This window comes from Spermophilus citellus, assembly GCF_964194105.1.
Source record: "Spermophilus citellus genome assembly, chromosome: 19".
In the NCBI taxonomy this organism is placed as follows: domain Eukaryota; kingdom Metazoa; phylum Chordata; class Mammalia; order Rodentia; family Sciuridae; genus Spermophilus; species Spermophilus citellus.
In genome coordinates, this window is record NC_138201.1 from 4982789 (window position 1) to 5010443 (window position 27655).

Sequence of the window (27655 nt, forward strand, 5' to 3'; positions counted from 1 at the left end):
TAAAGGGAACAATTGGTAGCCGATTTATTACATAGGCTCTTGGCAGTGATTGTGGTCTGAAAGAGGTCACTTTTGAAGCCCACCCACTTTGGTGACCCCTTTTAATGTATGAAAATACTGCCCAATTTGCAGATTTACCATAGAAATGGAAAGTTGGACAAACTCGCCCAGAGTTGATAGTTATTTCTTTGGTTTACACCAATCATTACTGCCTGTGAGTAATATCAGTTAACATGGCCCCAACTGCTAAACTTGTTCACAACCATTCATATTGATAGGACATTGGGCCAGAGTGAAGCTTGCTGTCAGTCAAGCTGTCACAATGCAGGACTCTATGGATGGTATATTTGTGGCCTTATTCAGTGCTGTTAGATCTTGATTTACTTATGTCATTGGCCTCTAGGCTGAAAGAGGTGAATCCTTCCAAGGTAGCAGGTCATACAACCAAGGGAAAAAAATAAACACTGCAAAAGGTTTTTATTTTGTAGGCACCACTGCAAAATGAGGAATCACATCAAAACATAACAAATAGAAAATAATAATTTATTTTAACTTCATTTTACTTAGTGTTTGTAACTAATGGTGATTTCATGAACTTGCTTGTATAAGTCTGTACCTTCCGATCTACAAAGCAAAGGCTGACTACAATGAACACTTAAAATTTCACAAACCATCTCCATCGACAACTTTCCTGTACATGCAAATCTTCCAACAGGCTGTAATATTTGCAAACATGCTTTAACCTTCATAAAGCTGCAGGATATTTTGCTTTCTGCTAAGACCTTTACACTCTCTTAGGAACCTTCACCAGAAAACTGTGTCAACGTATCATTCCAAGTCTAAGTAGTGCTGGTTTGATTATTGTTATTAAATCCTGAACCACAGAAGTTGGTGGTTTTGAGTTGAAACCTTGACCTACATATATATTAATGGTCATCCGTATGAAACACATTCAGCAAAGTAAGGTTATAAAATAGGATTCCATTAAAAATACATACCAGCAGTTGTATTTGTATTTTAGGCAGGAAAAAAAAGCGTGTTTAACTTTTTTTTTTTAATATGAATATAGTTTCAACAAATTATTCTGTGAAAGTATACGTAATAAAAGATCTTTTTGAAATTTAAACACTTTATGTAAAAGGTAACAAGTAAAAAAGTACAATTGCTATTTGAAAAAAGCTGTTAGTATTGCCTTCAAAGACGGTAAAGGGTGTAATTTTACCTGCACTGAAAACAGCGGTGACAGTCCAGTTGCAGGTGTGACAGACTGAGACTATAAACAGGATGACTGTCTTATATACAAAAACGTGCCGCATTGAACGAGGCAGGAATCTCCACCCCCCGGTGGTGGTCACTCCTATGAACCGCGCGCCGAGGTGGGCATTATACAGTAGTCACAGAGAGGAAGGAATTGTACACTCTCGTGCCATCGGGGGACTTGGTGCCGTGCGTCAGGAGTTCCTGGATGGTCATCCAGTTGTCGAAGATCTTCTTGTTCCTCTTCTTCATCATCTTCTTGTGGCTCAGTTCCAGGATGCTCACCTCCTTCCTCTCCTCGGCCCCCTGCTGCTCCCTCAGACAGTCTAACCTGCTCTGCATCATGAACTCGCGCCTGCGCCGCTGCTCCTTGGCCTTCACCAGGTGCTGCTTGCGCTCCTCTTTGCTCCAGTAGCGGCCCATCTTCATCTCGCTCAGGTTGTCGTCGTCCGTGGTCATGCCGCTGCGCTCCTCGCGGATCTTGAGCGCACGCTCCCGCAGCAGGCGGTCGCGCACGGGCCGCTTGGTGATGTAGCGCGTGCCGTCGCTGCGGATCTTCACCTTCCACTCCATGCGCGGCTCGGAGGAGGTGGCGGAGTTGAGGTCCTTGCACATGCTTACCAGGCTCATCTGGCTCTGCGCGTACTCCACCGCGGACTTCTGCTGGATGAGCTGCATGTAGCTCTGGTAGTGCTGCGCGTGCGCGGGGATGTGCGCGTGCTTGTAGGGTGAGTGCGGGGCTGCGGACCTGCAGGCGGCGCGCAGCGGCGGGCTCCTGCTGCCCTCAGCCCTGTGCTCCGAGCCCTCCAGGGCGGGCCCGAGCTCAGGCTCTTTGGCCGAAGGGCTGTAGAGTGGGGCGCCGACCTCGGGGTCTTCGGTGATGGCCAGGAGGTTGGCCTCGGCGCCGCCCTCGGCCGCCCTCCGCAGGGAGTTGTCCGGGGACAGCTCCAGGGCAAGCGGGGTGCTGCGGCAGCTCTCGCCCGTGTTGTAGGCGCTCGAGCTGTCCTTGTCGGACTTCTCGGGCAGCTCGGTGATGTCGGCCAGCTCACGCCGGCGCCCGTCCACACTGGCCGCGTAGCTGCGGAAGGCGCCGGGCGCCAGCAGCCAGGGCTCCCGCGCCTGCTCCCGCAGCTGCTGCAGCCGGTGCGCGCGCACGATGCTCAGGCACTCGAGCTCGATGCTGCGCAGCTCCTCGTTGAGCAGCTCCAGCTCCTTGTCCACGCTCTCGGGCTCGCTCTTGGCCGCGTCGCACAGGCCGTATGGGCCGCCGCTCTGCACCTGGCACTTGAGCTCCAGCAGCTCGCGGAAGCGCTCGCACTCATCCACCGGGATGCCCAGGTAGTCCACGTCCGTGCAGTCGGCCGACACGAAGGACTCGTTGCTGAAGGGCAGGTCGCCGCTGCCCAGCGTGTCCTGGCTGCACGTGAGCTTCCTCTGGCCCGCCAGCGGGTTGGAGGACGCCATGGCGTCGTCACCGTTGTTCTCCTGCTCCGAGCTCTCGTCGTTGCGCGTGCTCTCGTCTGTCCGCCCCACGCCGCTGTCCTTCTCGTGCTGGTTGGACAGGATGGTGGCCGTGTCCGTGGTCCCACCGTCTTCCTCGTGCTTCTTCTGCACGGAGAAAACAAGAACACCTTTGTAGGACAAGTGTTTCCGGAGGAGGCTGACAGTAGGGTGGGGCACTGGCCAGCACTCTCTGTCTGGGCACCTCATACTGGGCACCTTATCATTGTTTCCAGTGGGAATAATAATGGTTATTTCAATGAGTGAGTTTCACAAGTAGAGCAGTGCAGGGGTCCCAGGATGCACGAAGTGCTCATAGGGACTCAAAGTGGGAGTGTGACCCTGACCATGGGAGGGGCACAGGAGGCAGCTACTAGGCTCCCCCAAGCTCAGGTTAAACAGAGGGAATTGCTCAGTTTCAAATACACTCCCGGAGTCTACGGGAATGCTGGTACCAACAGATATCAGAAGGCAAGCTAAGCCCAGGGTGACTGCTCAGCCGTGACAGCTCGGCCAGGGAGCGTTGGACTTGCATTTCTCTCGCTCAGACATGGGAAATGGCCTAAGTGCTTTCTATCTTCCAGGCGGGTGCATTTTGGATGCTCCTGAGCAGCAGGAAGGGACGGAGGGGAGGGGAGGGCATGTGCCTGCGGGGTGTGGGGCTGGCCCCCAGGTTACCTGCTGGAGGACACTGGCTGTGAACTGCATGGCCTGGTGGTGCTGCTCCTCCAGCATGTCCATGTGCAGGTCATCCAGGAAGTCGTTCCTGTCGTCGTCCATCCAGCCCTCGTCCAGCTGGGGAAGTGGTAGTGATTACAAATTTCCTTGTGCTTTCCCTTTTTTACTAACAGTGGACATTACCTTGGGGACAATACTTCTAGGGCTCCCTCCAGGAGTTGTCATAACGCAGTGTTCCCTCCTCATGGTGAAGGGTGTGACCCTATGTCCATGAGGGGAGTCTCTATTGGGGAACAGGCCACAGGCAGATCTAGCTCCATGTCCTTGCTGACTCTGGTTAATGCAGAAAGTTCTTTCTGCTAAAAGTAGGTCCATGACATACCTGTGGGCCAGGATGTGACCGTCACCAGGCCTTTTGCCTTTTAAAGGCTGCTTGGAGGCGGCCTCTTGTACCGCAGGGGCTTGCCTTCGGAGTTTATCAGAACATAGCCACGGTCATTTAGAACAGCTGGGCTGCCCCGGGTGAGGTGGCTACCCAGCCTTCCTCCAGCATCCTGACTCGGCTACTCTTTCTTTTGCTGCCCCTGGAGTATTTTCCATTTAGGTTTCTGACCAAAATAGATCTGGTGCCCTGACTCAGAGCTAGAGGCATCTGCACAAGTTCATGGTCCCTGCCCCCGGGGGATTAGTGCAGCACAGCGGTTTCTGATCCAATTGCTTAGGGCAGAGTCCCTCTGCGCTCCACCACCCTGGGTCCTGGGCTCTGGGAATGTCAGTCTCCCAGGAAAGCCGACGGGTATGTAAGGTGCTCTGCACAGGGGTCCCTTGTTTCTTAGATGGTCACTGAGGGTTGGTTAGTATTTATCGACGTTTGTGTCCCTGTGCTCTGCTGTGGTAAACAGAGGCTGTGCCTAGCATTCTAGGCAGGACAGCTGTCCCCTCAGGAAGTTGAGCATCTGCTTGCTCCTGTCCTCATTTTCCATTTTGCTATGTTTGCCTTGTTAACATCCCTTCCCACCTGCAGTGTAGGGACTGGGGCTGGTGGCGTCATCCTAAGTGGTTCCTCGATACAGTGGACTCCAAGTCGCAGCAAGTTTAGTTATGCTTCCATATACTTGTCATTGTGGGGAAGCCGACTTACCTGGAGTTCCGGTCTTGCAATGAGCAAAGAAAAGTTCTTATTTTCTTCACTGGTCAGAAGAGCCACAGCCTCTTCGCGGTTCTGTACCTCTATCCCATTGATCTGAAAAAGCAAAAATAGTGCATAGTCGCATGATCTGGTGCAAATCTACTTTATCCTGCTCAGCCCTGCACTGTCGCCCCCTCAAGCTGGAACATGTATCTCCTTTCCTGTGTCTCGTTGCTGCTTATAGGAAAGGAAGGCCTGGTCCAGGAAGGATCCCTGTGGGTGGACATTGGGACTCCTGTGGAGGGCTGGGAAAGTCCTCCTGTTGCAGAGGGCACCAGGTCCAGGCAGAAATGGAAGGTGATATTTTTGGATAATAGGGAGAAAAGGTGGCAATGAGTTTGATGAGACGTTAGGGAGGTGGAAAGTAGAGAGGGGGATGGAGTGACATGGGGTGTTTGTGCCCCAGCTTAACACTAACTTCTTTGGAGTTGGAGTGACTGTCACCTTCACACCTGATAACCTTCTTGCACAGTGCTGGTTCACCTGTCCCAGAGACTCTGCAGGTCTTAGTTGCAGGGGTGTGGCTCCTCTAGGGCACGTCCCACCTTACAACAGGAGACCAGCAGGCAGCAAAAGGAGAGAGAGACCACTGGTTGCTGTGACCAGTCCTAATGGCCAGGGGCAGAAGGGCTGCTGAGACATGGTGCAGGCAGAGAAGACCAGGTCTGGAATTCCAGGAGGCCCTTGGGGCATTCTGGGGGCCTCTTTGCTTAATCATAAAGCTCAATGGAAAACTGCAGTGACCAGAAAGGGTGCTCTGCCGAGCGTTCTAGCCTTAGGCAGCGAAGGTGAAGGTCAGTTTTCCAGGGGAGGAGGCTCAGCCAGGGAAGAAGGAAACCAGAATTATATAATGAGAGAAATAGACACCGTGGAGTAGAAGGGAAGAGGTAGCAAGCTAAGCCTGTGGCACAAAATGAAGCCAAGAATCTCAATCTGAGATTGAGACCCAAATGGCCTCAATGGCCTGGAGGAGACCCGAATGGCCTCAATGGCCTGGAGGAACAGCAGCACTCAAGGCCATGGTACCACAGGATGGCTAAACGTGGAGCCTGGAAATCTAAGACTTGCCAGTGAGGCCCCCATTTTAATGACAAGACGGAATTTTAGGTGCTTCACCCAAAACTAGAGCGATTTCCCCTGGCGCACATGTGTCCCTCATGTCAGCGGTGCCAGGTCCTTGGCCCTGACAGATGCATGCAATGAGGTGTGCTGGCTTGTCCCCCTGGGCCCTCGCCAGGCCAGGTTTCTGGACCCAGTTCTTCTCCTCTCAGGCATTTCAGCCTTGAAGTGAGTTTGTTCTTTGGTGACAGGCACACACTGAGGCCACCCGTTAAAAGCACACCTACCTGAATGATGCGGTCCCCTTCACGGATGCGACCGTCTTTGGCCGCGATGCTGTTGGGATCGATCTGAAAGAGAGCAGACTTCTCAGCACCAACCCAGACGAGCAAGGAAATAGCCCTTCTCAGGGGTCACCTCTAACCCCGGGATGGTTACTCCTGTCTTGCAGAGATAGGAGCAAGACTTTGTGCAACACTAACACACAGGAGCATGGGCCCATCTGCCTGAGCCCTTTCCAGAGTTGGTCTTAGATCCCTGCCTGGCCGCCTTTGAACCGAGCATCGTCCACAAGCTCTTGAGACCTGAGGGGCACAAGGCAGCACAGCTCGCTGGGGGAGCACACACAGTAATTAAAATCAAATCATGGAGAACAGGTTCACGGGTACCCGTGTTACTATGTTGATCAGCAACCATACCTCGATTATTTTCACTGACTGCTTATATTAAACTTGGGGGAAGTAACTTTAAAAATGGAAGGTAACTGACAGAAATAGGACTCGGGGTGGGAGGGATGCCCTAAAACACTAATGCGGACTGCAGCATTGGGGAGGGGTGGATATTCAACTGGATAATCAAAAAACCCAGAAAATGGTTCTCTTGGATCATCCCAGAGAGGCAGGGCTTCTGGGCCGGCTAGGGTGGGGGTGCACGGTTGGATCAGTGTTGAGATGGGCTCACTTGCATGGTCTTCTCAGGCAGCTGCCATCTATGAACTTAGATAGCTTCATCTACATTACATCCCAACAGAGGAACTCGGCAATAGAGATGCCATGAAGAGGGCGAGGGGGAGACCGGTTTTTAAAAAGCGTGAACTTGAGTAGGCAATGGCAATCTGCCATTCCCTCGGGGCTAAACACACGAAACCATGTAAACGACTCCATTTTACGGCTGACTGGCGGCTTGGGAAGGGCGACTCTGCCTTGGATGCTGACGGGAGAGCCTACCCCCCTCCCCGGCAAAGACGCAGGCCCTCGACTCCGAGGGAGACCAAGTAGGCGGTCTGCGTCTTTGCAGAGGCCCCAGGAGGAACGAGACCAGGGCTGGCGAACACGAGAGGGTCTCGTTCAAGGGCCTGGAAACCAGAGTTTGGACTGAGGAGCACGTACCTCGCTTATGTAGATGCCGATGTCGTCCTCGTCGTCCGTGCGGTAGCACACGGTGAGGCCCAGCTTGTCCTGGCTGTTGACTCTGTACAGGTCCACCTCCTGGACAGAGAGAGGCACCCCGTCAGGCGCCCACAGGCAGCCCGAGCGTCAGACGCTTGGAAAATATTTTGTTTACATGATGAACGGGATTTCTTTGCATTCAACTGTGTAGAGCTGGTTTAACTTACTAAACAAAAAGTGATTATGGACACGGGATCAATGCCCTGGGCATTTCTGACCCTTCAGTCAATATAAAGTCATTTTGAAAATAGTTATTTTATTGATCCTCCCAAAGAAAAATCACCCATATTTCACTCAGTGTCAAGACCTCAGGGGTGGAGCTTTTAAAAAACATTCCCTCAATGTCAGCCACAAACAAGAGTGTTTCCAGACCCCGGGCCACCCAGCCAGTGTGTACCAAGGCTTCCAGTGGATTTGGTCAGGTGCGTTCCCTTCACATGTCCCAGAAAAGAGGGGGACGGGATCCCACGCCTCCAGTGCTCTAGTGTTTCTAGATGCAAAATAGTTTCATCCACAAATTAAATGAAATGAAAGCAGAGGGAGCCAAGGAGGGGCACAGGACAGGAATGTCACTGGATGTGCCCCTTCCGTGTGCCCTTCAGGGTGAATTCAGAACTCTGAAGATTGAGGCTGCTCTGGGGTTTCTGAGAACGTAAACAGGCCAGGTCACCCGCTGCCCACTCTGCTTGCCAGCTAGGAGACGGAAAGGGTTCTCAGCATTTTTATGCCTGTGTCTCTAAGGATTGTTTCCAGGTGGCTTCTCTCGTGGCCCTTCTTAGAGGGTGAGGAGGGTGGAGAAACTCAAAAGGGCCACTGGGCAGCCACCCCTGCAGCCCTCCCTTGTGAAAGACAGGGACACCTTCCTGGCACAAGATAGCAGGTGCAAAGGCCCTGGGCCGGTGTGGTCAGAGTGCTCTCTGCAAAGGAGAGAGGTGGGCCGAGTGTGGTCGGGGGACAGGTCACAACAGAGGAGGCTCTGCAGGCTAGAATGAAGAATGCAGATCTTATTCCAGTGTCCTGGGGACCCGGCTCAAGGTGGCGAGTGAGGACTGCTGTGATCCATTTGGCTGTTAGTGGTCTCTGGATGATTTATAGAGTTCAACATGGTGAGGGATCAGGATGGTGAGGATGGGCAGACTGGTCTGCAAAGCCCAATCACCTCTTTCTAGAAGCTTCCTCACCAGCTTGTCACCCCCCATGAGCCTCTGCTTCCTTGCTACAGAGTGAAGAGTCAGAGGTGAGGCCCTCGGAGCCCTCAGCAGGTGGCTGTTTAATAACGGGCGCAGGTGTGTTCGCCTGGGGTTAGCATCCTGGGAGCAGGGGGGGCGGAGTTCAGTGACCCCTCCACAGGACACCTTGAGTTTAGCTCCTGATCATTGATATGTTGACCCAACGACTTCCTAATTAAGCTCTCGCAACAGGGCAAACTCTCATTAAATGAAACCCTATTAACTTCTCATAATTTAGTTGCATTAGATAGTATGGTTACCAGTGGGAGGAAGGAGATGATTTTAAGTGTGGGTTGAAGGGCCACAGCTGACCACGAGGGCCAGCTCCTTCCCAATCCTCTGGAGTAACTTATTTTCCTATCACTAGTGGCCTAGTCACTGTCACTCTCGTGTATTTCAAACCTCCCTGAGTAGCAGGCTGCGCTTCATCTAGATGGGGGCCACAGAGGGGGCCTTCTGGGTTGGAGCGTTCCTCGAGCTTGTTCTGGAGCAGTGAGAGTTCACTGGACAAGCCGCCCAAGGACCTCCGCCATCCCATGGTTTCAAAATGAGAAACTACATTTGGGGACTCGGTGTTAAACTTCCCCAACTGCTTGGGTGGCTTGTAAATTCTCCACCTTTGTTTCTGCCTCGGAGTGGCTCAGTGAAAGCTATCTGTCCGTGATAAGATTTCAGAGATGCCCATTGATCAAAGTGGTATGCATTATGTATCAAGTGTGATCTGGATCACCACCCCCTCCCATGTCCTGTTCCTCCCTGGGCTAGACGGACTGTTGGATAAAGAACTAAGCCTGATGTTTCAGATAAAACCGACACCATATTCCAATTAGGGGATGGAGGTGGCGTCGCCCCAGGGTGATTCAACTGCTCTGTTTTAGCTCTGGCCACTATAATCCTAGGGGACACCAAATGCTGATGTTAATATTGCACGCAGCCCTTGACCTTATGGGTCCAGGAATGGTGTGCACGTTCCCAGCGTGTCTCTCTGTGGACGGCGCCCTGTGGGATGTAGGAAGGGGTCTAGCGATATGGCTGTTTCCCTGGGAGATGGGTGACAGCATTGACATCTCCTTCAGATATTTAACTGTCCATGCCAGACACTGGGCAGGAGGAATGGAAAGGCCCAGCTCTGGGGGCGCATGTACTCCAGTGAGGGCATCCGATTCTGTGTGGGGGAGCTGTGCAAAGACCTGGGGAAGTGCCTGCAGGTGGAGCTGTGCATGAAGGGCCTGCTCTGCAGGGGGCAGAGCCAGAGGTGGTGGATGGACGTGCTCAGGGTTGACCAGGTGGTTTCCCTCAGGGGAAATTTCCAGATTGGCTGAATTGCTACCAGGACTACCCGATTCCCATCTGATCTACTCCTGTCCTCTAGGACACCGGAATTGGAGACCTCCTTAGCCCCCTGTGTAAACTGTAGCTTCCCTTTCTAGACAGGTCTCACAATGACATCATCAGAAAGGAAGGCGCTACCACAGGCGACAGCCGCTCCCAGCCCGTACAGGACGCTGCTGCAGGTCACTGGGGAAATTAAACAGTAGATTCAGGAAAGCCTTCCTCAGACATCTATTTTCCTTCTTAATTGCCGACAAGAAGACCTGGACCAGGTGTTCAGTACCTGGAAATTTATGGGTAATTATTTGGCGGCTGAGCCCTGGGGTGTACTTGGGAAAAATCCTGTCAAGTCTGAGCAGTGTCACCATGACGGGGATCTGACACGTACCTAAACAGGATCACTTTGTGGGCTTTAGGGGCAAGAACATCTGTTTTTCTCCACACACTGGCTTTGATAACACCCCACCCCATGCACGTTTTCTCCTCATCTGGCCCCTGTGGACCACTGGCTTTTTCAAAGGACTGAGATATTTTGCTGAGCTGCCCCCTCCCCCCAAAAACAGGCCTGATTCTTCTGAAATCCAGCAGCTGGAACAAAATGGGACGGAAGGCAGCTAAGAAATCCTGTGAGAAGTAGGGATGGCAGGTTGGTAATAGTGACCCTGAAAACGGGGTCCACTGGAGGAACCTGGGGTCTTGGCAGAGGAGTGAGGCATCACTTTTCTTAAACAGGCCAGATGACATCTGTGGAGGGCCTTGCAGGTGCCCTGGGGATTCTGATGGAGATGCCCTGGGGGTGGGTGGCGGCAGGGAGACTGTGTTACTGTAACAAAATACTGGAGGCTAGATATTGTCTACAGAAAGGAGGTGCATTTAACTCATGCTTTTGGAGATGCAAGTGGCTGGCGTCTGCTTGGCCCTGGTGGACTATGTTCTAGCTACCCCATGACCTGGTAGGTGACCTCACAGCTGGGCGTATGGCAAGACGGGAGGAAAGAGACCAAGACTCAGAGGCATCACTTATAATAATCTACTGTAGGTTGCCATGGATGACAGAGGTGGGGGTACATGCTGCTAGAGGTAAGCATCGTTCCTAGGAGCCAGCGATGTCCAGATGCTAAGAGGTTAAAAGCTAATGTGAGTGGTCCTCATGGCTGAGGAGCCCCTTAAGGGCAGTCGGGTGGTGACTTCCTGCTGCTTCATTTCTAAAGGCCAAACAGTGGACTTGGTGTCAAGAACAGATATAAAGTCTCGGGGTATCAAAGGTCTAAAACTTAAAATGCCTCATGAGTTTTCTGAACCCTTGGATTCTGCTTCTATTCATGAGAAGAGCCTTCTCAGGTCCACGAGGGGCTCGGTCCCTTCTAGGCCATGGTGAACTGGCTCTGCCAAGGGGCAGTTTGGATGACATTGGTCCTGCAGGGGGAAAATGCATACCTAAGGCCCCCTATGTAACTCTGGAGATGAGGAGGGCATGGAGGGTCAACCAGGGGTCCTCTAACCTCAGTGTGCCCAGGTCCTAGGGAACAGATTCCCATCGAACTCCAGAGGCTCTCGGGGTTCACATTGGAGAGCCTACTTCCTTAGGCTGACTCTGTGAACCCTTCTTTCACCCCAACTAGCCCCCTGGTAGGTACCAGCGCTTAGTACCAGGCTTGAACACTGTGTAAACTTTTTATTTATGGTGGTTGATGCTGATTTGTGCTTGAGACAGTGGTATAGGAACTACCTTGGTTTAGTAACAGTTCTGGGTGACACCAAGTTAAAAACCTGTAAGGCGGATACTGTGGGGACTTGAGGCACAGTGAAACCACGTGCAAGCGCTTCTGGATGGGACTTGTCCTGGGACAGCTGGCTTCCATGACAGCCTCACAGGTATGAGAAAGTGAAAATAAAGGCAAGCTTAGGCACTAGATGTTGAAAGTCTGTAAATCCAGCTCCTGAGGTATTTGAGAGCTTTGAGAAGCTCGGTTTTGTCAGTTAGGATGATCATCAAAAAGCAGAGTCAGCTGGGTGTGGTGGTGCACACCTGTAATCCCAGCAGCTGAGGATCATGAGTTCAAAGCCGGTCTTGGCAATGGCTGGAGATGTGGCCCAGTGGTTAAGGACATCTGGGTTCAATCCCTGACACTCATACATATGCACGTAAATAAAGGCCAGATCATCAGCCCTTCCAAGAGTGTTCCAGAAACAGAATGAGGGAGGTACGTTAACTGGGTGAGAGAGGTTCGGGAAATCTGCCTACTGTGTCCACCTTTCTTCCCCAGGGAGGTTCCCATATAATTTTAAGAGTCAGGAGTTCTGGACTCCGCTTAAAAATCTGTCTTGGGGCTGGGGATGTGGCTCAAGCGGTAGCGTGCTTGTGGCCCTAGGTTCGATCCTTGGCACCACATAAAAAAAAAAAAAAAAATCTCGTTTTGTCCAACCTGGCATTTCCCAAATTGATTAGATGGTGGGAACTCCATTTGGGAAGGAGGTTTGTCAACAACTTAAAGGACACATGTTTAGAAGGAGTCCTCAGCTGTTTCTGGTTCGATAGGACACTGCAAGTCAGGGGCAGAACCCTTATTTTTTGAAAAACAGCACAGCTACCTTTCCTGGGTAGACCAGACGCACGGTTTGAAATTCTCAAATAGAGTGTCAGCTGGCTCCAGTTGCGACTGCCCATCGTTATTGACCTTATCCTCCAATTTGAAAGGAGAAGTCTGGGTGCGTGAAAGGGATGCTTGAGGAATACAGGCTTTTTAAAAACTCTTCAGTGATGCCTGTCACTGGCTGGGAACCTGCTGCGGCCAAACACCTCCTGTAGCTCAGTGGGTGGCCCAGGTCCCACAGCGGTTGGGCGTGAGACTGGATCTGTGTCAGCGGGATTTCCCTGGTCGACCTTCTCAGGGGGTCAACGGCTCCCCTGTCAACATCGGGGATCTCTTTAAAAGGTGCCCTATGACCTTCCCAGGAACACTGTGGACTGGGAAAACACACTGAAATATGACACAGCCGACCACGCCCTGGAACGGGGTGTCCTTTTTTTCCTATTACCCTTACTAAAGGGACAACAACAAGTAGAACTTAGCGGACACCAGAAAACCCCACCCTAATTATGAGTCCTCTCTGGCCTTTGCTTAATTTCTTCAAGATTCTCGTTAGCAAGCCTGGAGCACAAGAAGCAGTGGGACAGCATCTATCCCCTGCTGTTGAGCCCTCACTTGGAGAGACAGGGGGCCATGACATAGAGGTGAGGGCTTACTAGTGGGGAGGAGTGTGCAGATGACAGGAAGCCCAGGTTGAGGACTTGCTGAGCTCTGTCCTGATATGAAGGGGCAGGGAAGTGCCCTTCATGACGGAAGGGACTTCTGACAGATTCGAGCAGCATTCTGTGCTTGACACAAGGGCTCTGTACCTCCAGCTCCAGCTCCTCCCTGTCCATGTCCTGGTGCATGTCCCCCATGTAGTCATTGGGATCGTAGTACTCATGGGCCGAGGGGTGCCTGCAAGGAGACGAGATATGGATAAGGCCAGGTTCCGGGGTGAGGATCCGTGAACAGTTCCCAGGGCGCCCTTCCACCACTCTCCGGAAGAAGTTGAGATACAAAGCTCAAGTAAGGTGGGCTTGGTTTCTGGACTCCATGCCCGAGCCCACATCATGGGGTTCAAGGTAACTGAGCTCTACCTTGGCCTCTGGGCAGAAATAGGCTGAACGTGGGCAGCATTTCAAGATGCGTGCCAGGACCCGACTGAAGCTGTTCCACTGTCACCCAGGACACTGTCTTTTCGGATCTTACTCAGAAATGCACTTGACCACACATCTCTGGGCCATATGTGCACCTGCAGACCTGCATGTGCCATTCAGAGAAGTGGATCCGCACTCGTATTTCTCTAGAACAACACCTGTGACACAGAGCCCACCCTCTTCTGGAAACATCTTTAATGGAACCTCTCGGGTGAAGGCAGTGGGAATTATAACATGCTCGGTCAGTGGCTCCGGAAAGCCTTGGCTGGTGATCCCAGCCCTCACCTCCTCAGAGGTGAGAGCCTTCAGTGGGCTGTGGCACTTAACTTGGAAATAACAGCTCAGGCTTGAGTGGTCATTGCAATAAGGGCTGCCTTTCAGAGTCCTGGGCCCATCAGACAAATACATGGCCTGCACTTAAGAGGCTTTTAGGTCCCAGGGATGCTGCTGGAGGGGCTGGGCTTTCTGACCAACTTAACGCTCCCTGCTTGTTCCTGTCTCCCAGCCAGAACCGAGGAGTCCTGACCTCTGGACTCTTCCGACATTTCTCAAGTCGCCCCGGGGGATAAGTCCTGTCTTGTTAACTAGGCTTCAGAGGAAATTAGGGGTTTGGCTTCTAAAAGGCTCGCCCATTCCTGTGGCAGTTCACTATCCCAGAGTCGGGAGTGGCACCGTTGTGCTCTGTAATGTCACATAATGGGCTGGGGTTCACTGGCCCTGCCTGTGTAGCAGGGACTGTGGTGGGAAAGGAAGGAGGTGACCGTTCTCTGCAGGTGAGGCCCTGTCTCTCATGCTATCAGCTGCAGGGGAAGGTACTTTGGTGGGGCTGCAGGTGCCTGTGCTCCCACGTTACTAATCGAAGCCCACCAGGAGGCACCCAGGTTTCCCCACAGAGGAGAACAGACCTCTCAAAACAACGCACCAAGCTGGTGTTGAGTCAGGGAGGACTGAGCTGGGGCTGCTCCCTTCACAGCCACGGGTGGGACTGAGGGAATTTCCTGCTCCTCACCTTTTCCTGAATGTTTGACGTCCTTCCTGCGGGCACGATCACTGCCACCCTTTCCTGAGCGCTTACCCCTACGCCAGGGCCTCCCCCGGTTAGTTAGGGGGAAGAAAACTGTGTCAATCTCTGTCAGTACAGGCAAGATGAGGTCCTGGGTCAGGCACTATTCTGAGCGTCAGGTTTATCTGATGTGAAGGTTCTGAACTCTGCTCTCTGAGGGGAGAGTCCCAGCTGCCTGAGGGGGGCCACGGGTGCAAACGGCATCACCCCAGGACTCTTGTCGACTGAATGTTCCCCACAGTAGCGACTACAAAATCTTCAAATTACCATGTGTGGTGACTAAGTTTTACTCCCAAAACAACTTTTACAACCTTCGTAAGTAATGTCATTCTTGGAATATAATTTGAACAACTCCACTCCGGGCTTATAATAAAGTCATTAATATGTCAGAGCGGTTTTGAGCAGGATTCGATTTACGGCCTCTATAGACAATAGTCACATGTGAGCAACATTCTCACCTTCCCTTTCTTTATGGGACAAGTGGGTCACAGTAGGGCTACTTACTCCTCTGGCAGAAGGTAGGGGTCCAAGCCGGGTGGGCTGGGCGAGGACATCTTCGTCAAGGCCATGATGTGCTCGAAGGTGATGTCGGTCTGCGTGCCAGCGTCCACCAGCTGGGCCTCCGCTGGAGGAGTGAACATCTTGGTCCGGGGCGTCCTTCTCAATACCTGGACCACGATGGGCTCTTTGGCTGTCTTAAAGGCCTCCACCGCCTGGTCATGAGTTGCTCTGGATAAATCTTTGCCGTTGACCTGTTGAGAAACATTTAGGGTGGAGCAGGGTTAGAATGGAGCAGAAACCGGAAAGACGAGTCCCTGGCCAGAGTGCTTTGGGGTGTGAGTAGCCCAAGAGGAGGGCCACGTGGTAGGGGTCAGCGCACTCCCACAGAATGTCTGGTGGGAAGGGGTGACAGCAGAGGTCTACAGATCTGGCACTAAATAATAAATCTCACAGCAGGGGAGTCCCGGCTTCCCCCTGGAATGGCTTTTAATGCAATTTCATCGCTTGCTAATCTTGCCTGGCAAAGAAAAGACCAGCCCGAGGCTCCCAGACTTTATCAGGCAATAATAGCTAACTAGAAATTAATTACGACGCAAGGCTTCGGCGCCGGGCATGTGTCTAGTTATGTGGGGGGGATGAGAGCTTCCTCTGAAGGACGTGACTGCGCGCTGCCCTGTACCTTTCAGTCCTTCGCTTTCCTTCAAAAGCCCACTGAAAATATTGAATGAAGGAAAGCACCGGCCATCAGTGGGCACAGCAACTGACCACGGAGGGGAGCCACACAGGCACCATGGCAGGAGGTGTAGCTTTGTCTCCCACCTTCACCAATGCTCTGGCCCAGTGCCTGTACTTACTGAGCGCCTAGTGTCTATTGATGACCCTCAACACTTCTCACTGTCCCACGAGACTGGTAGTACCTAGCATTCACCTCCTTCTCCCCAGTAAGTGAGTAGCGCAAGGTGGGCCAGAGGCGCTCAGGATGCTCCCCAAGCTACAATCAATACGGAGTCGACACAGTGGTACTCGTAGAGCAGCTCATGCAAGATGAAAGCAGAATTTTATTTCTAGAAATGAAGTCATTCCAAGCACCACAAAGTCCCTCTCTTTAATTCCTCCTCTCTCTTCCCCATAAAACCAAGGACTCGTGTTCAGGTTGTAATCTGGTGACCCCTTATGATTGGATTATGGGAAACATGAGGCCCAAAATATTTTTCTTCAGTCAGCTGATTGGCTTTGTGTATCTTCTAAACCCTTTTGCTCTGACACTATGGAACAACTCCCGGGGCGCTTTGTAAAAACTACTGAGTGGAGGAAGAGATGTCTGATTTGTTGCCTGGAATGAATTACGCCCATGGAGGTTGGGAATGGCTGGGACCCAGTCTATTTATGCAGAAGGACAACTCTCGGAGTCAACAGTCCCGGTAAATAAAGCAGGGGCTGCACCATCCCGCTTAAAAACCAGGCAGGACCGGAACAGCCAGCTTGATCCTGCCACTGATGTGTGATGGTAAGAATCGAGTACAACCTGAGTGTCCTTTATCAAGATGCCAGGATCAGAAATGCACAAGGGTTTGGAGTATTTTTCTGGATTTTGCAGTAGTTGCTTAACTCTTCCCTGGCAGAGCGTCCCCCATGAAAGTGACCCAACCTCCAAAATGCTCTCAGATCCCTGGCTTTTCGAGCACTATGACTTAAATGTTTTGGATTTCAGAATTAGAATACAATATTCTAAGAGCAGTTGCAAGTTAATGGCACAAGTAGGAGACGTGGCCAATGCACCACCCTCCTACCCAAGGTGGTTTACTTGTGGTCATGTTGGACATTAAGATTTCTGAATGTAGAACCTGTCCATTCCCTATTTACACAGGACCACCCGGCCTTTTGCCCAGATCTGAGATTTTCTTCCTAAGCCCAGCATCTTCCTCAACTTCCTGTTCTCAAGAAAGCCAGAGCTAAGATACAGGAGGGCAGTTGGACCCGGGAGTCGCCCTCTGACCCGCCTGATTCTGACAGATGCCGGGCAGCTGCGTGGTCCGCACACAACCTTCCCTCCGTGCTTTTTGCCATGAGAGGAGAAGGGCAGCTGCCAGGGAGCTTGAGGTTTTATCCAGTGGTTACATTGGAATGGGGTGGCCTCTCTCTGGACTATAGGTCTGCATGTGTTCCTTAGACTTGTGCAGCACCTTGGGAACAGTGTCAGAGGCCATGCTGATACTTATGATTCGGGGCTCTGGCAATACAGCTGTGTGCGCTCGATGCTTCTGTCTTACACACTTATCACACTGGACCCGGCCGTGCACACGCTTCAAGCCACGTGACTGGGATTTGAACGACCCACAGTCCAAAACACCCTAACAGATGAAACATCACAGAGGGACAGTGTAAGATGAGGCATGAGTATGTCTTTAGGGCCAATTGAAAAATACTCTACAACAAATTAGGGAGACGGCTTTTCTCATTAGAGGCGCTGGTTCACTTGGCTCATAACTTTGGCAACTAGAGTTTATTAAGTGAACTTCATAACCCTGTGCTACCACACTGAGGGGCTATTTAAATGGCGCCGGGAGGAGACTGGGTGTCAGTTTACCCAGTGACTGAAGGCTCCTCCTGTCTGCCCTTGGGTGGTGTTTAAATGTCTGCACCTGGATGTGGAAGAATACCCGTTGCAGCCCCAGAGGGTGACCTAAAAATGTGCTTTTGTGGACCTTTTGGCATCATTAGTGGGGCAGAATGTCACCATTGTTTATGGCTGGGTTCCACTGGAAGGGCAAGACTGTCAGAACCCCTAGGGAATAATTCTAGCAGTCTAGTGTTAGTTTTCCATCATTCAAAGGTGCTCCTTTCTTAAGAGCTCAGCACAATTTTACTGTTTCCTCAGATGCAAAATAGATGATCGACTCAGATTGCCTAATGTGGCAATAATCAAAATGCATTCTCAGTGCTAAGGGAGCGCCTGTACCTTCCAAAAAGAAAGCCACACACTTGAGCCTGCTTGGGGGGCGGGGTGGGTGAAGAGTCACGCATGTGCTGTGAGGCTTCAACCTCCTGGGCTTCCCATAGACATGAATATTTATGACCTAGACTTGGGATTCTTGGGGATGAGGAGCGGGGCTCGCAACAGATAAATTTTACAGGACTTGACCCCTGCCAGGCAGGATTCTTGACAAGGTATTTTAGGGATCATTACATTCTCTTAAGACGACGTGACGAGGCGGGCGTTTACTACCCTAGACGATCCATTTTTGCAGCCAAATTTGTTTTGAATTACCTTGTGCACATAACACTTATTACACTGTCATCCTGGAAATCCCATCACTGCGAGACTCGGCAAGGTGATGGCTCCAGTGCGTGCTGCAGTCAACCGAGAATGACAGCCTTTATTCTCCAGATTAGCATCGCATCTACATTACACAGAGCGGTGGCGCTGATGATGGCTGCGGTTAGAGACGGGAGGTGCGAATGGTGACGTTTGGCCCCGGTCAAATTAAATATCATTAACTCGCCCAATTGAGCAGATTGCCTTTAAAACCGTTTATGCCGCTCTAAAACCAAGTAAATGGAATGTTTGGGAACAAGAAATGCTGATTGCAAACTTTATTATAAATTAAATGCCTAAGTTATTCACCTATGGCTCATCCCCCCCAAGACGGAGGTGCAATTATGGTGTGAATCTAATCAGTGAGTCTCAAAGCTACACTGTTGCAAATGGAACCTGACACTAAGGAGCCTTCAGGAGGGGCCCGGGTGGGAGCACTCCTGTGACAAGACAGTAGCGGAGGGTCTGGTTCCTTCCTGGAGCCACTGGTCTTAGCAGGTGTTCCCGTGGGTGCCTCTTAAGAAATGGTCAGAAGAATGCAGGAGGAGGAATTTGACTTGGCTGAGGTGGCCAGGCTGCCCTGAGATAGCACCTGCAGGGAGACTTGCTGGTCCAATGGCCCAGAAAGAGGTTCACTGTCCCCCTGAAATACCACTGGTTGCTACTCTAAGGCAGTGACACCTTTCAACACCCCGGGGCCCCATATTCTGTATGACTTCTAAGCTGAAGACAGGATGGTTTTAAATACCCCGAACTGCTTACAATGAAAACACGCAGCTATTTATAGATGTTAGCTGTTCTGGGGATCAGCACATCGCCATCCCCTCTAGTGCTACAACATGTTCAAATGACCCAGTGTAAAATGCTAATGCAGTTCTCAATTCGGCCCACTGTAAATCGTGCCCTGGGCTAGAAGCCCTACTTTTATAGGGATCATTTAATTAAATACAGGGGCAGTGGTTTCATCCTGTAAAACATCACACCTATATTTTCAAACTAATTAAAACTTACACAATGGTCCATTGTTTCCGGTAGAATCTATTATCATAAACTACAGTTTCGAGCTGTGATTTAAGTGGATAAAAAAGTGCTTTTTTGATCCCGGGAACTTCTGTTTAATTTATTTCAATTTTATGGGCTGCTTTATAGAGCCCGATGGAGGAAGGCAGCTTATCGATAATCTAGGCATCATGGCAGTTAGAGAATGTGTCTTGGCAAACGTGATTCCAATACTGTGTGCCTGTGGACAGTACTTCCTTTTGTGAATAGCCCACTCTGTCACAGATCTCAAGTCCTCTGTAGTGAAAACTTGGGTCTGTATGGGTAGCTTTGGGCCCTAGTAGGGATCGCTGTGGAGTCCATGGGAACTTCTAAATGCATCCTGGTGCGTTTCCATGGCTACACGATCCCTCCTGAATCCGTTCCCAGAATCCTGTACAGGTGAAGTTGTAGCCTTAGTAATTTTCATCTTAGTTGGGTCTTCCTTGTGTCTAGCTTAAGTGTCTCACATTTAAAAAACCTTTACCTTCTTCTAAATACAGGCTGTACATCCTATGAACCTCTTAAAGAAACAGCCTAACCCCCCCATATATGTTAATTTTTCAAGACAAGTATGAGTCTCCCACCTTAGTCAACACCTCTCTCATATCCACACCCCAAGTCTCATCTTAAGTGACGGCACTCACGTGTCCAAGAGTCTGTTTGCACCGGGACGCTTAAAATAAAGAGACAAGGCTTTACACTGTCCGGATACTTTAAAGCAGCAACTTGACCCATTCTAGGAAACCCAGCACTGCGACCGTGGCAACAAGGTACCGTCCGATCCCCCTCCCCATTCTTCTCTGGGACTTGACTATCTGCGCCGATAAGAAATTATGAGGGGCAGTGTTGATCTTAGCTTTAGACAGATCCGTTTCTCACTAAGGTCAAAAGGATCCTCTGCTTTGCAGAAAGAAGGAAAAATGAGATCCAGAAAGGTTTTGGAGCATGTGCAAAGAGCAAGGTGGCTCTGCCCGGTCCCTGGGTTCTGTCCCACAGGTGACAAGGTGGTCTGCTTCAGGTGAAGAAACCTCTTCTGATGCCCCAGGAGAGAGAAAAGAGGCCCCCACCTGCTCAGGGAGGTGCAGACTGGGCATCAAGCGCAGTGCCCAGGGCCCCACTGTTGGCGTCACCTGTGAAAGGGGAGCCCAGAATGGTTGGTATCTGGCCATGTGGAGGGCTCAGCTACCTCAGTGCCACACCAGAAGGGCTGGAGACCCCAGGCCCTGTGGCCACTGCTCACCTGGTCTAGCCAAGGGCTGCAGTACTCGGCTGGCTCCCCCCGAGCCTGACTCTCTTCCACGAACTGTGCCTACGTTGACTCAGTCCCCACGGGGCAGGTGGAAGGTCTGTCCCATTGTAGAGACAGAAAGAGAAACACGGGCAGTGTCACCTGCAGCCACACTCGGAGGGAGAGGTGATGAGGTGTGTGTGTCACAGCTGACGCAGGAACTGTTTACCTGTCATTCCCTATGGGTCACAGATCTGGGATAAACTCTAAAATGAACTCCACCCCCTCGGGCCTCTGATCATTAGAGGGAAAGACATGGAGGAAGACCCTCCAGCCACAGCAGTGTGGTCATGCAAAGTTTGAAGAATGGCAAGGGTGTTTCATGACTTACATTTTGTGTCACCACACTGATTTCAGTTTCAAAATCAGGGGAGGGTCCTCAGGGATGAGAATGCCCAGGAACATGTGCTGCCCACTGACAAGGCTCACCCTCAAGGTGGACAGCTGTGGCTCTGGGGTCTGCTGGCCTGGGCTTATGTGGCTGCTTAATCACTCAGGAACTGTGTTGTCCTGAGTAGAGGGCTCACCCCTGGGGACCTCAGCTTACTGATCTGTCGAGTGGGTAATGGCACGAACCAACTCTCCAGGTTGATAGGGAATTAACTGGGCTCTGCTCATGTCCCGGAGCAGTGCCGGTAACAGAAGCTAGTGACCTAGGGCTTAGGCAGGGGGTTGAGTTGTCGCTGTGCCATTTGCATAATTTGCTCTGTGTGCCTCAATGACCGCTACTGAACATGGTCACTCAAGTCTGATTATATCACTGAGTTGTTACCTAGAGGTACAAAGTGCCCACCGCCAGCTGTGGGACTTAACACTTGGATGAGGTACTCAGCCTCTGATGTACCTCATCTGAAGACAGGGTGAGCAATAGTCCCTGTAAAGAGACCAGGACAGCCATGCATGGTGGTACACACCTGTAATCCCAGCAGCTTGGGAGGATCTCGCGTTCAAAGCCAGCCTCAGTAAGTTAAATGAGGCTGTGGCTCAGTGACCCTGAGTTCAATCCCTGGTACCAAAGACAAGAAGACATTCCCTGTACATTCCCTCTATTGAGCTCCTAAAAATCACATTCCAGATAAACCACATCAGGGACCCCATGAAAACAGATGATCACATCTGTGCAAGGGAGGAGGCCTCTCCTGGGGCCCACCTTGGGAGGTGACATTCTCAACTCCACTTGTTAGGTGTCGGTGCCCGGCTCCCCCCTGTGTGCTAGGTGGTTTTGCCTCTGCTTCTTAGACAAGGAAACAAGACCCCAAACTTTCCCAAAAGTCATACAGTCTGAAAGTTGAGATGGTTTGGGCCCAGGGCTATTCCACTGCAGAGTACAGGTTCTAACCACTGAGCAACCTGCCCTGATCCCCAAACAGCGGGAGGTGTCCCCAGGGCACCCCGATGAGCAATAGGGAGAGGTGGGGCCAGGGGAAGCACAGATGCTCTGGGGACAGGAATCTCTAGCAGGCACTGCTTGCACATGCCCGGGTGTGGATGCGGGGGCTTTGCCAGACACCTGGTTGGCCCAGCCTGGAGCCCTTTCTAGTCCTCGTGTGACAGCGGCATCCCCTTCTAAAGGAAGGGCAGAGAACCTGCCCTTCCTGCCCCAGCATGGGGAACAGACAGCTAGCTGAGGTCTTGGTCAGTTTCTTGCTAAGTATCTGCTCCTCCAACTGGTGCGCGTTTGTCTTGCAAACATCCTGCTGATGCTGGGGGACACCCCTGACAAGAGTACCATTGGGACAAAAGCAACTTGTGAAAAATGCTTACTGGATGTGCTGTCTTAGGAACTGTCATTATCTTGTTAAGACAAAGAGCAATTTACACCCCAGGTCCAAGCTATTTCACAGCAAGTGAAACTTGCTGACTTTTAGGGATCTGCACCTGAAAATTGTGTATTCTCCATGGAGGTTTTACATCTTTATTTTTTACCCAAAGAAACAAAACGATGATATGGATCACCCAGGTCGGAACTCATGTCAGACAGGCCAAGCAGTACCACTCACATTAGAGCCACGGGCATCCTTGAACTAAAGAGAGGAAGTCTTACACCAGGGTCTCAGCATTCACTGGCAAACCAGCTCAGTCTAAAAGAACAAGCTTTTTTTCCCCTTTAACAGTCATCGTTGCTTGGCTTGTCTATAATCAACATTCTAAATGAATTTTGACAGATCTTTTCTAACATCTCCAATTTCTTTTTTTGGGGCTTACTTAGAGGTGGGGCCTCACTTTTGAGGAGGCTGGCTTTGAACTTGGGAGCCTCCTGAGCTGCTGGGATGACGAGCGTTTGCTGCCATGGGCCAGGCCCATCTCCGGTTTCTTAAACAGCATTTGAAAAAGTTCCATGACAGCCATAAACTAAAAAAGCAGGGCTAGAATTTGAAACTTTCCTAGCCACCAGAAGGGACTGGATTATTAAGAATCCTACATTTTGCTGTTTTGAATGAATCATGTTGGCAAACACTTCCGAGCATTTTCTAAGCATTAAGCACCCCACTTACACACAGTTACTCGTTCATTTAATTACTGAATAATTGTTGAGGACGACTGTGTGCTGAGCAGCTCGATTAGTACAGTCAAGAAAATTAGCATAATCAGCATCTCAGAGGGTTACCTTCCCTTTTCTCCCCCCAAACTTTATCTGCAGTGAATAGAATTATATTTCAGGTTAGAAATTGGCCAAGAGAGTAGCTTTTAGGTTTTCAGCACACACACACCCCTCACAATGACTTTGGGATGATTTACGAGGCTAGGGGATGACTGGCAGGACCCAGCACACACCTGCAGGTCTGTACCGTTTTAGCCACATGATGCTGGCCACCGTGTGAGGAATAGACCGGAGAAAGGGGGATCCCCTATTGTGGACCCACAGGGGTGCGAGAGGTGGAGGAATTGGAGCCTCAGATCCGAGATACTCGGTTTTCAATGGGGAGGCTGAGACTTGGAGGGCAAGGTCCTTGCTTCAGGGTTATTAACAATTTAACAGTCGTCTACAGAGCTTGAACTTGGTCCCTTCAGTCCAAATTCAGCTTGTTAGGCTGAAATACCAGGGGAGGTATTGAATCCCGAATGCTAGGTTTCAAAGACTGGGACGAGGAGGACCGACATAGGTCCCGGGCTGCCCGGGAGTGTCCCCTGCTCCCACCATGCTCTGCGATTACAGGCTCTCAGCTGTGGTCACAGCTTCCCAGGCATGTCCCCCACTCACTATTCTTGCACCATTCCAAGACTTAGGAAGCCCAGGGTCCCAGAATAAGTCTCTAAATCACACACCTCTGCCCCTGAGGATAAAAACACTGGTAGATTCTGCTGCCTGGTTAGAAAAATCACAGAATCTTGTATCTCAACACCTTTTGCAAAAACCGGACACGTACTCCCCACACCTATTGGGGAAACACCACCCACTCATCCTAAAGCTCTCAGTTCTTCACATGAACGGTCCCACATTATGGTTGTGTTAGAGTCAGAGTCATATTGTGGAAAAAAAGTCCAAACCACACCTGCCGCAAACTCCCTCTGTTCCTAGGTTTGACCTTTAATGGATGTGGACAGTGCGCGGTGAGGTAGTAATGGTCAACATTTGCAACATGTTCTCCCAAGCCCTGTTACTTGTCCCCAAGAAGAACAAGGTTACAGGACGACTCCTCATGACTCAGGCTTTCTTGTGGTGACTGATGCACATATTATGCTGCCGAGTTGGAGTCACACCATCATTTTGGAGAGTGATGCTGCCAGCGGCGGGGGAGATACCATTTCTTTCCTTATCTTGTTGACACACAAAATTAAAGCACACACACTCACTTTTGTGGTTGTCCTGAACCTTGACAAAATGCAGTATTGCAAACGGTTGCTCAACTTGGGAAGTTAAGGCTACAGGAGAAAATGTTCACCTCTCTGCTGCATTGAGATCTATTTCTAACTAGGAATAACACTTCAGGCCTAGCTTCACCTGCAATACCCGAGTGTCCCTTGAGGACGGCTTACATTTAGTAGCAGTCCCAGATGTCTCTAGACAATACAGAATTGCTGGAACATTCTGTCTGCCGAGACCTTTCCTTGCAAACCAGAGGCAACTTTTACCAGTGCAATATGTAAATTCCAAGCTGTCTACACTGAACTGGACAGTCACCTAATGGCCACTCTGAGAAATGGCTGCAGAATCTGGAAACCACTGGCTTTCTTAAGGATCCAGGAAAGGAATAGGAACAGCTGACACTGGAGAGGGAGCGCTACGGTGGGAGATTTAGAACCTTATGAATCAAAAGTAAAGTTTGTACTTCTTCCTCCAAGATTTATAAATGTAGTTTACAAATGGCACAGAAAGAATAATGGTGACATTCTAGGATATTTATCACCTATAAAATAGGAAACGAAATGACTCGCCCTCTTGATTTCCCAGGCACTGAAGGGTTCTTAAAGTATGACTGCATTAGAATAATTGATCCTTACCTTTTTATGATTAAATTCTGGAAAATAAGCATGGTGGAATGATTTCATATTTTAGCTGCAGAGAACAGTTGGCACATACGTACAAGTCCCACAATACAGATGTTACTAAACAGAAGTAAATGAAAGACGTGTTTGGATGGCCTGGGTCAAAAACAGACTCCTGCCCATGTGCATCAGGTGAGACGCGCTGGATGCCTCCAGCCAGTAACGGGGGGCACACACCCTGCCAAGGAACCCGTGGCCCACTTCTGGGCTTTTGTCTCCTCACCTGTCAATCAGGGCACTCCTCTAGATGACCACAGAGACCACCCTCCTGGATTCTTTAGGTTACCTCTCACCTGAGTGCCGTCCTGCCTTTTAAAATACATTTCCACTGTCACATTTTACACATGGGACCCTAAATCCTCAGAGAGACTCCATCTTCTGATTCCCACTTTTATTACAAGGTAGCAGGGCCATGGGTCCTTCAGGCCACCTCCCTGGATCTCAGGGGACCAAGAAGAGACAGACACCGTCCCAGAGGTTATATGGAGGAAGTGTGTTTAGGTGACAAAGTCATCTTGGGTGTATTCAGTGAAATGCTCCTTGGAGTAGCTCTGGGGGGGGTGTGGCCCAGGGGAAGCCCCATCCTGAACACTGTCCTCTGTGGTCTAAGAGTTTTAATAACGAACCTACAAGGGTGGCTTTTGGGCAAGGAGAATGCAACTGGGCCCAGGAATTAGCGGGTGGGCTCAATCCCTGTGACGGCAAGACCTGCAGCATTTTCTAAGATGATTTATGAGACACGGGCAGAATTTGCTAGAAACCTACCAGGAGGAAATCATCTGGGAAGGAATTAATGAACCAAACAGAACACTTGATAATGCAATTAGAGGGTGGGAGACTGGGGAGGGGGAGTTACGCGCCCATGATTTTGAAGATGCCAAACCTGATGCTCACAAAATAGTTTTTTTTTTTTTAAAGTTATCATAGGACAGAGCCATATGACGGGTGGCAATTATAGTTCTGACGCTTCAGTGTGGTTAGCATGGGTGGAGATGCACGCGGCTCTCCACCAAGTGTCATGGGGGTTAGAGAAGCAGCATCGGGATCGCTAGTGGCCAAAGCAAGGATCCTGTGGCACAGGCCTCTGTGGTTGCTTTAGGCAATAGTCACATTTCTCCTGCTGGAGTGTGGCTCTGGGGCTTTTCCTAGTTAAATTTGAAAGCATCTTCTGAAGCTAGCGCTCTCTCGGCTTTTCTTTGGTACCACTGGTCTCACTTTGCAGTGAGGTCAATGGGCACAAGGGCCATTTCTGGCCCTGTAATCGTCCTGACTGTGAGTACAAATGGGTCAGGGTGTGACATGGCTCTTTTGTTTACAGAAATATGTACGTCTAAATACACATGCATTTTAAATTCATCATTGGAAAATACGTTTCCTCCATTGGGGTTTTTCCGTCGGGACTATATGGGCTTCGTATTTTGATTGCGTTCCTACGCACTTCTTTCTTTAAGTATACTTGTAGAGCGACACTCCGCCACCTACACAGCACTGTGAGAGGTGCTGTCGGGTCCTCTAGCTGCACCTGACAAACTTGGGCTCACCCAGGAACTAAGCGCTCTCCGCTTACAAGATGTCATAGGAGAGGGTGTGACATGTCTCTCCTTGCGTTGCCACAAGGCTCTGATGGGTTGGGAAGCCCAGCATGGCTGCCACAACTGAGTTCCAGCTCCTGCTTGGCAGCCTAAGCACCTTAGGAACCATCCCCTTGTTCAGTGACCACGGCAGTAAGGTCAAGGGGTCCCTGCTGGGCACACTGGAGGTATTCAGTCACCTGGTGAGCAGATGCCTGAATAGGGGTGTCTTCTCCATATTGTAAACCTGCCTTGACCTTATTACTTCTGGAAGCCCTGTTCTCCAGTGCTACCCAAGGATGTCCATACATGGTGGCCCACCCCTATCTACTCTAGAACTGCTGGCTTTCCCCTCCGGTTCTCCGCAGCCTTGCTCAGCAGGTTCAACACCACCGGTCAGTATTCGGAGCTGCTTCCAAGCACAGAGCTCACTCAGACCCTCCTCAGGTACGAGGAATGCTCTGGCACCTCGTGTACCTGTGCTTCAGAGACCTCACTATGAGAACCACCCACTTCTACCCCTTTCAGAAAGAGGGGGCAGTGGGAAAGGGGGTCTCCTTTGCTATGCCTGGGACAACTGGGCTGACCTGCAAACAGAATCCCTCTCCTACTCAGCACTGACACCTCACTTGGCTTCTCCTCCAGAAGGGAGGTGGTGTTAAGCAGTCTCTCTCTCATTCAGGTCTTTCTGTTATGCGTTGGCTGGAGCCTCTACTCTAGGATCGTATCTAGTTTGTGACCCCTTCTCTCCAGAATGCAGGTGGACCGGAGCTCACCTTGCTGGGAACCCTGGAGGGAGACGCTGGCTGCTGAAGAATCCCCGGGAGGCCAGACCCTGACTCACGCAGCTGTGTGACCCCAGACAAGTTACTTAACTCCTCTAGCCCTTGGTTGCCATGGAAACAACAACAGGATCTATACTTCTGAGGTTCTGTGCACGAGGCCCCGCGTGTTCACTGCACTCT

At 50.8% G+C, this 27655-nt stretch overlaps 1 protein-coding gene across 2 annotated transcripts in view; it reads right to left on the reverse strand.

The window, feature by feature from the left end:
• Window positions 1-525: 525 nt before the first annotated feature.
• Window positions 526-27655, reverse strand: part of PDZRN3 (PDZ domain containing ring finger 3) — a 204976-nt gene continuing 177846 nt past the window's right edge. For both annotated transcript variants that reach the window (XM_081276149.1, XM_081276150.1), the window contains exons 4-10: window positions 14990-15237; window positions 13093-13180; window positions 7072-7170; window positions 5971-6033; window positions 4577-4678; window positions 3436-3552; window positions 526-2865 (exon numbers count right to left, since the gene is read on the reverse strand). In XM_081276149.1, the coding sequence (XP_081132275.1) occupies window positions 1384-2865; window positions 3436-3552; window positions 4577-4678; window positions 5971-6033; window positions 7072-7170; window positions 13093-13180; window positions 14990-15237 (2199 nt within the window). In that variant the 3' untranslated portion in view covers window positions 526-1383. The remainder of the gene's footprint in view (window positions 2866-3435; window positions 3553-4576; window positions 4679-5970; window positions 6034-7071; window positions 7171-13092; window positions 13181-14989; window positions 15238-27655) is intronic.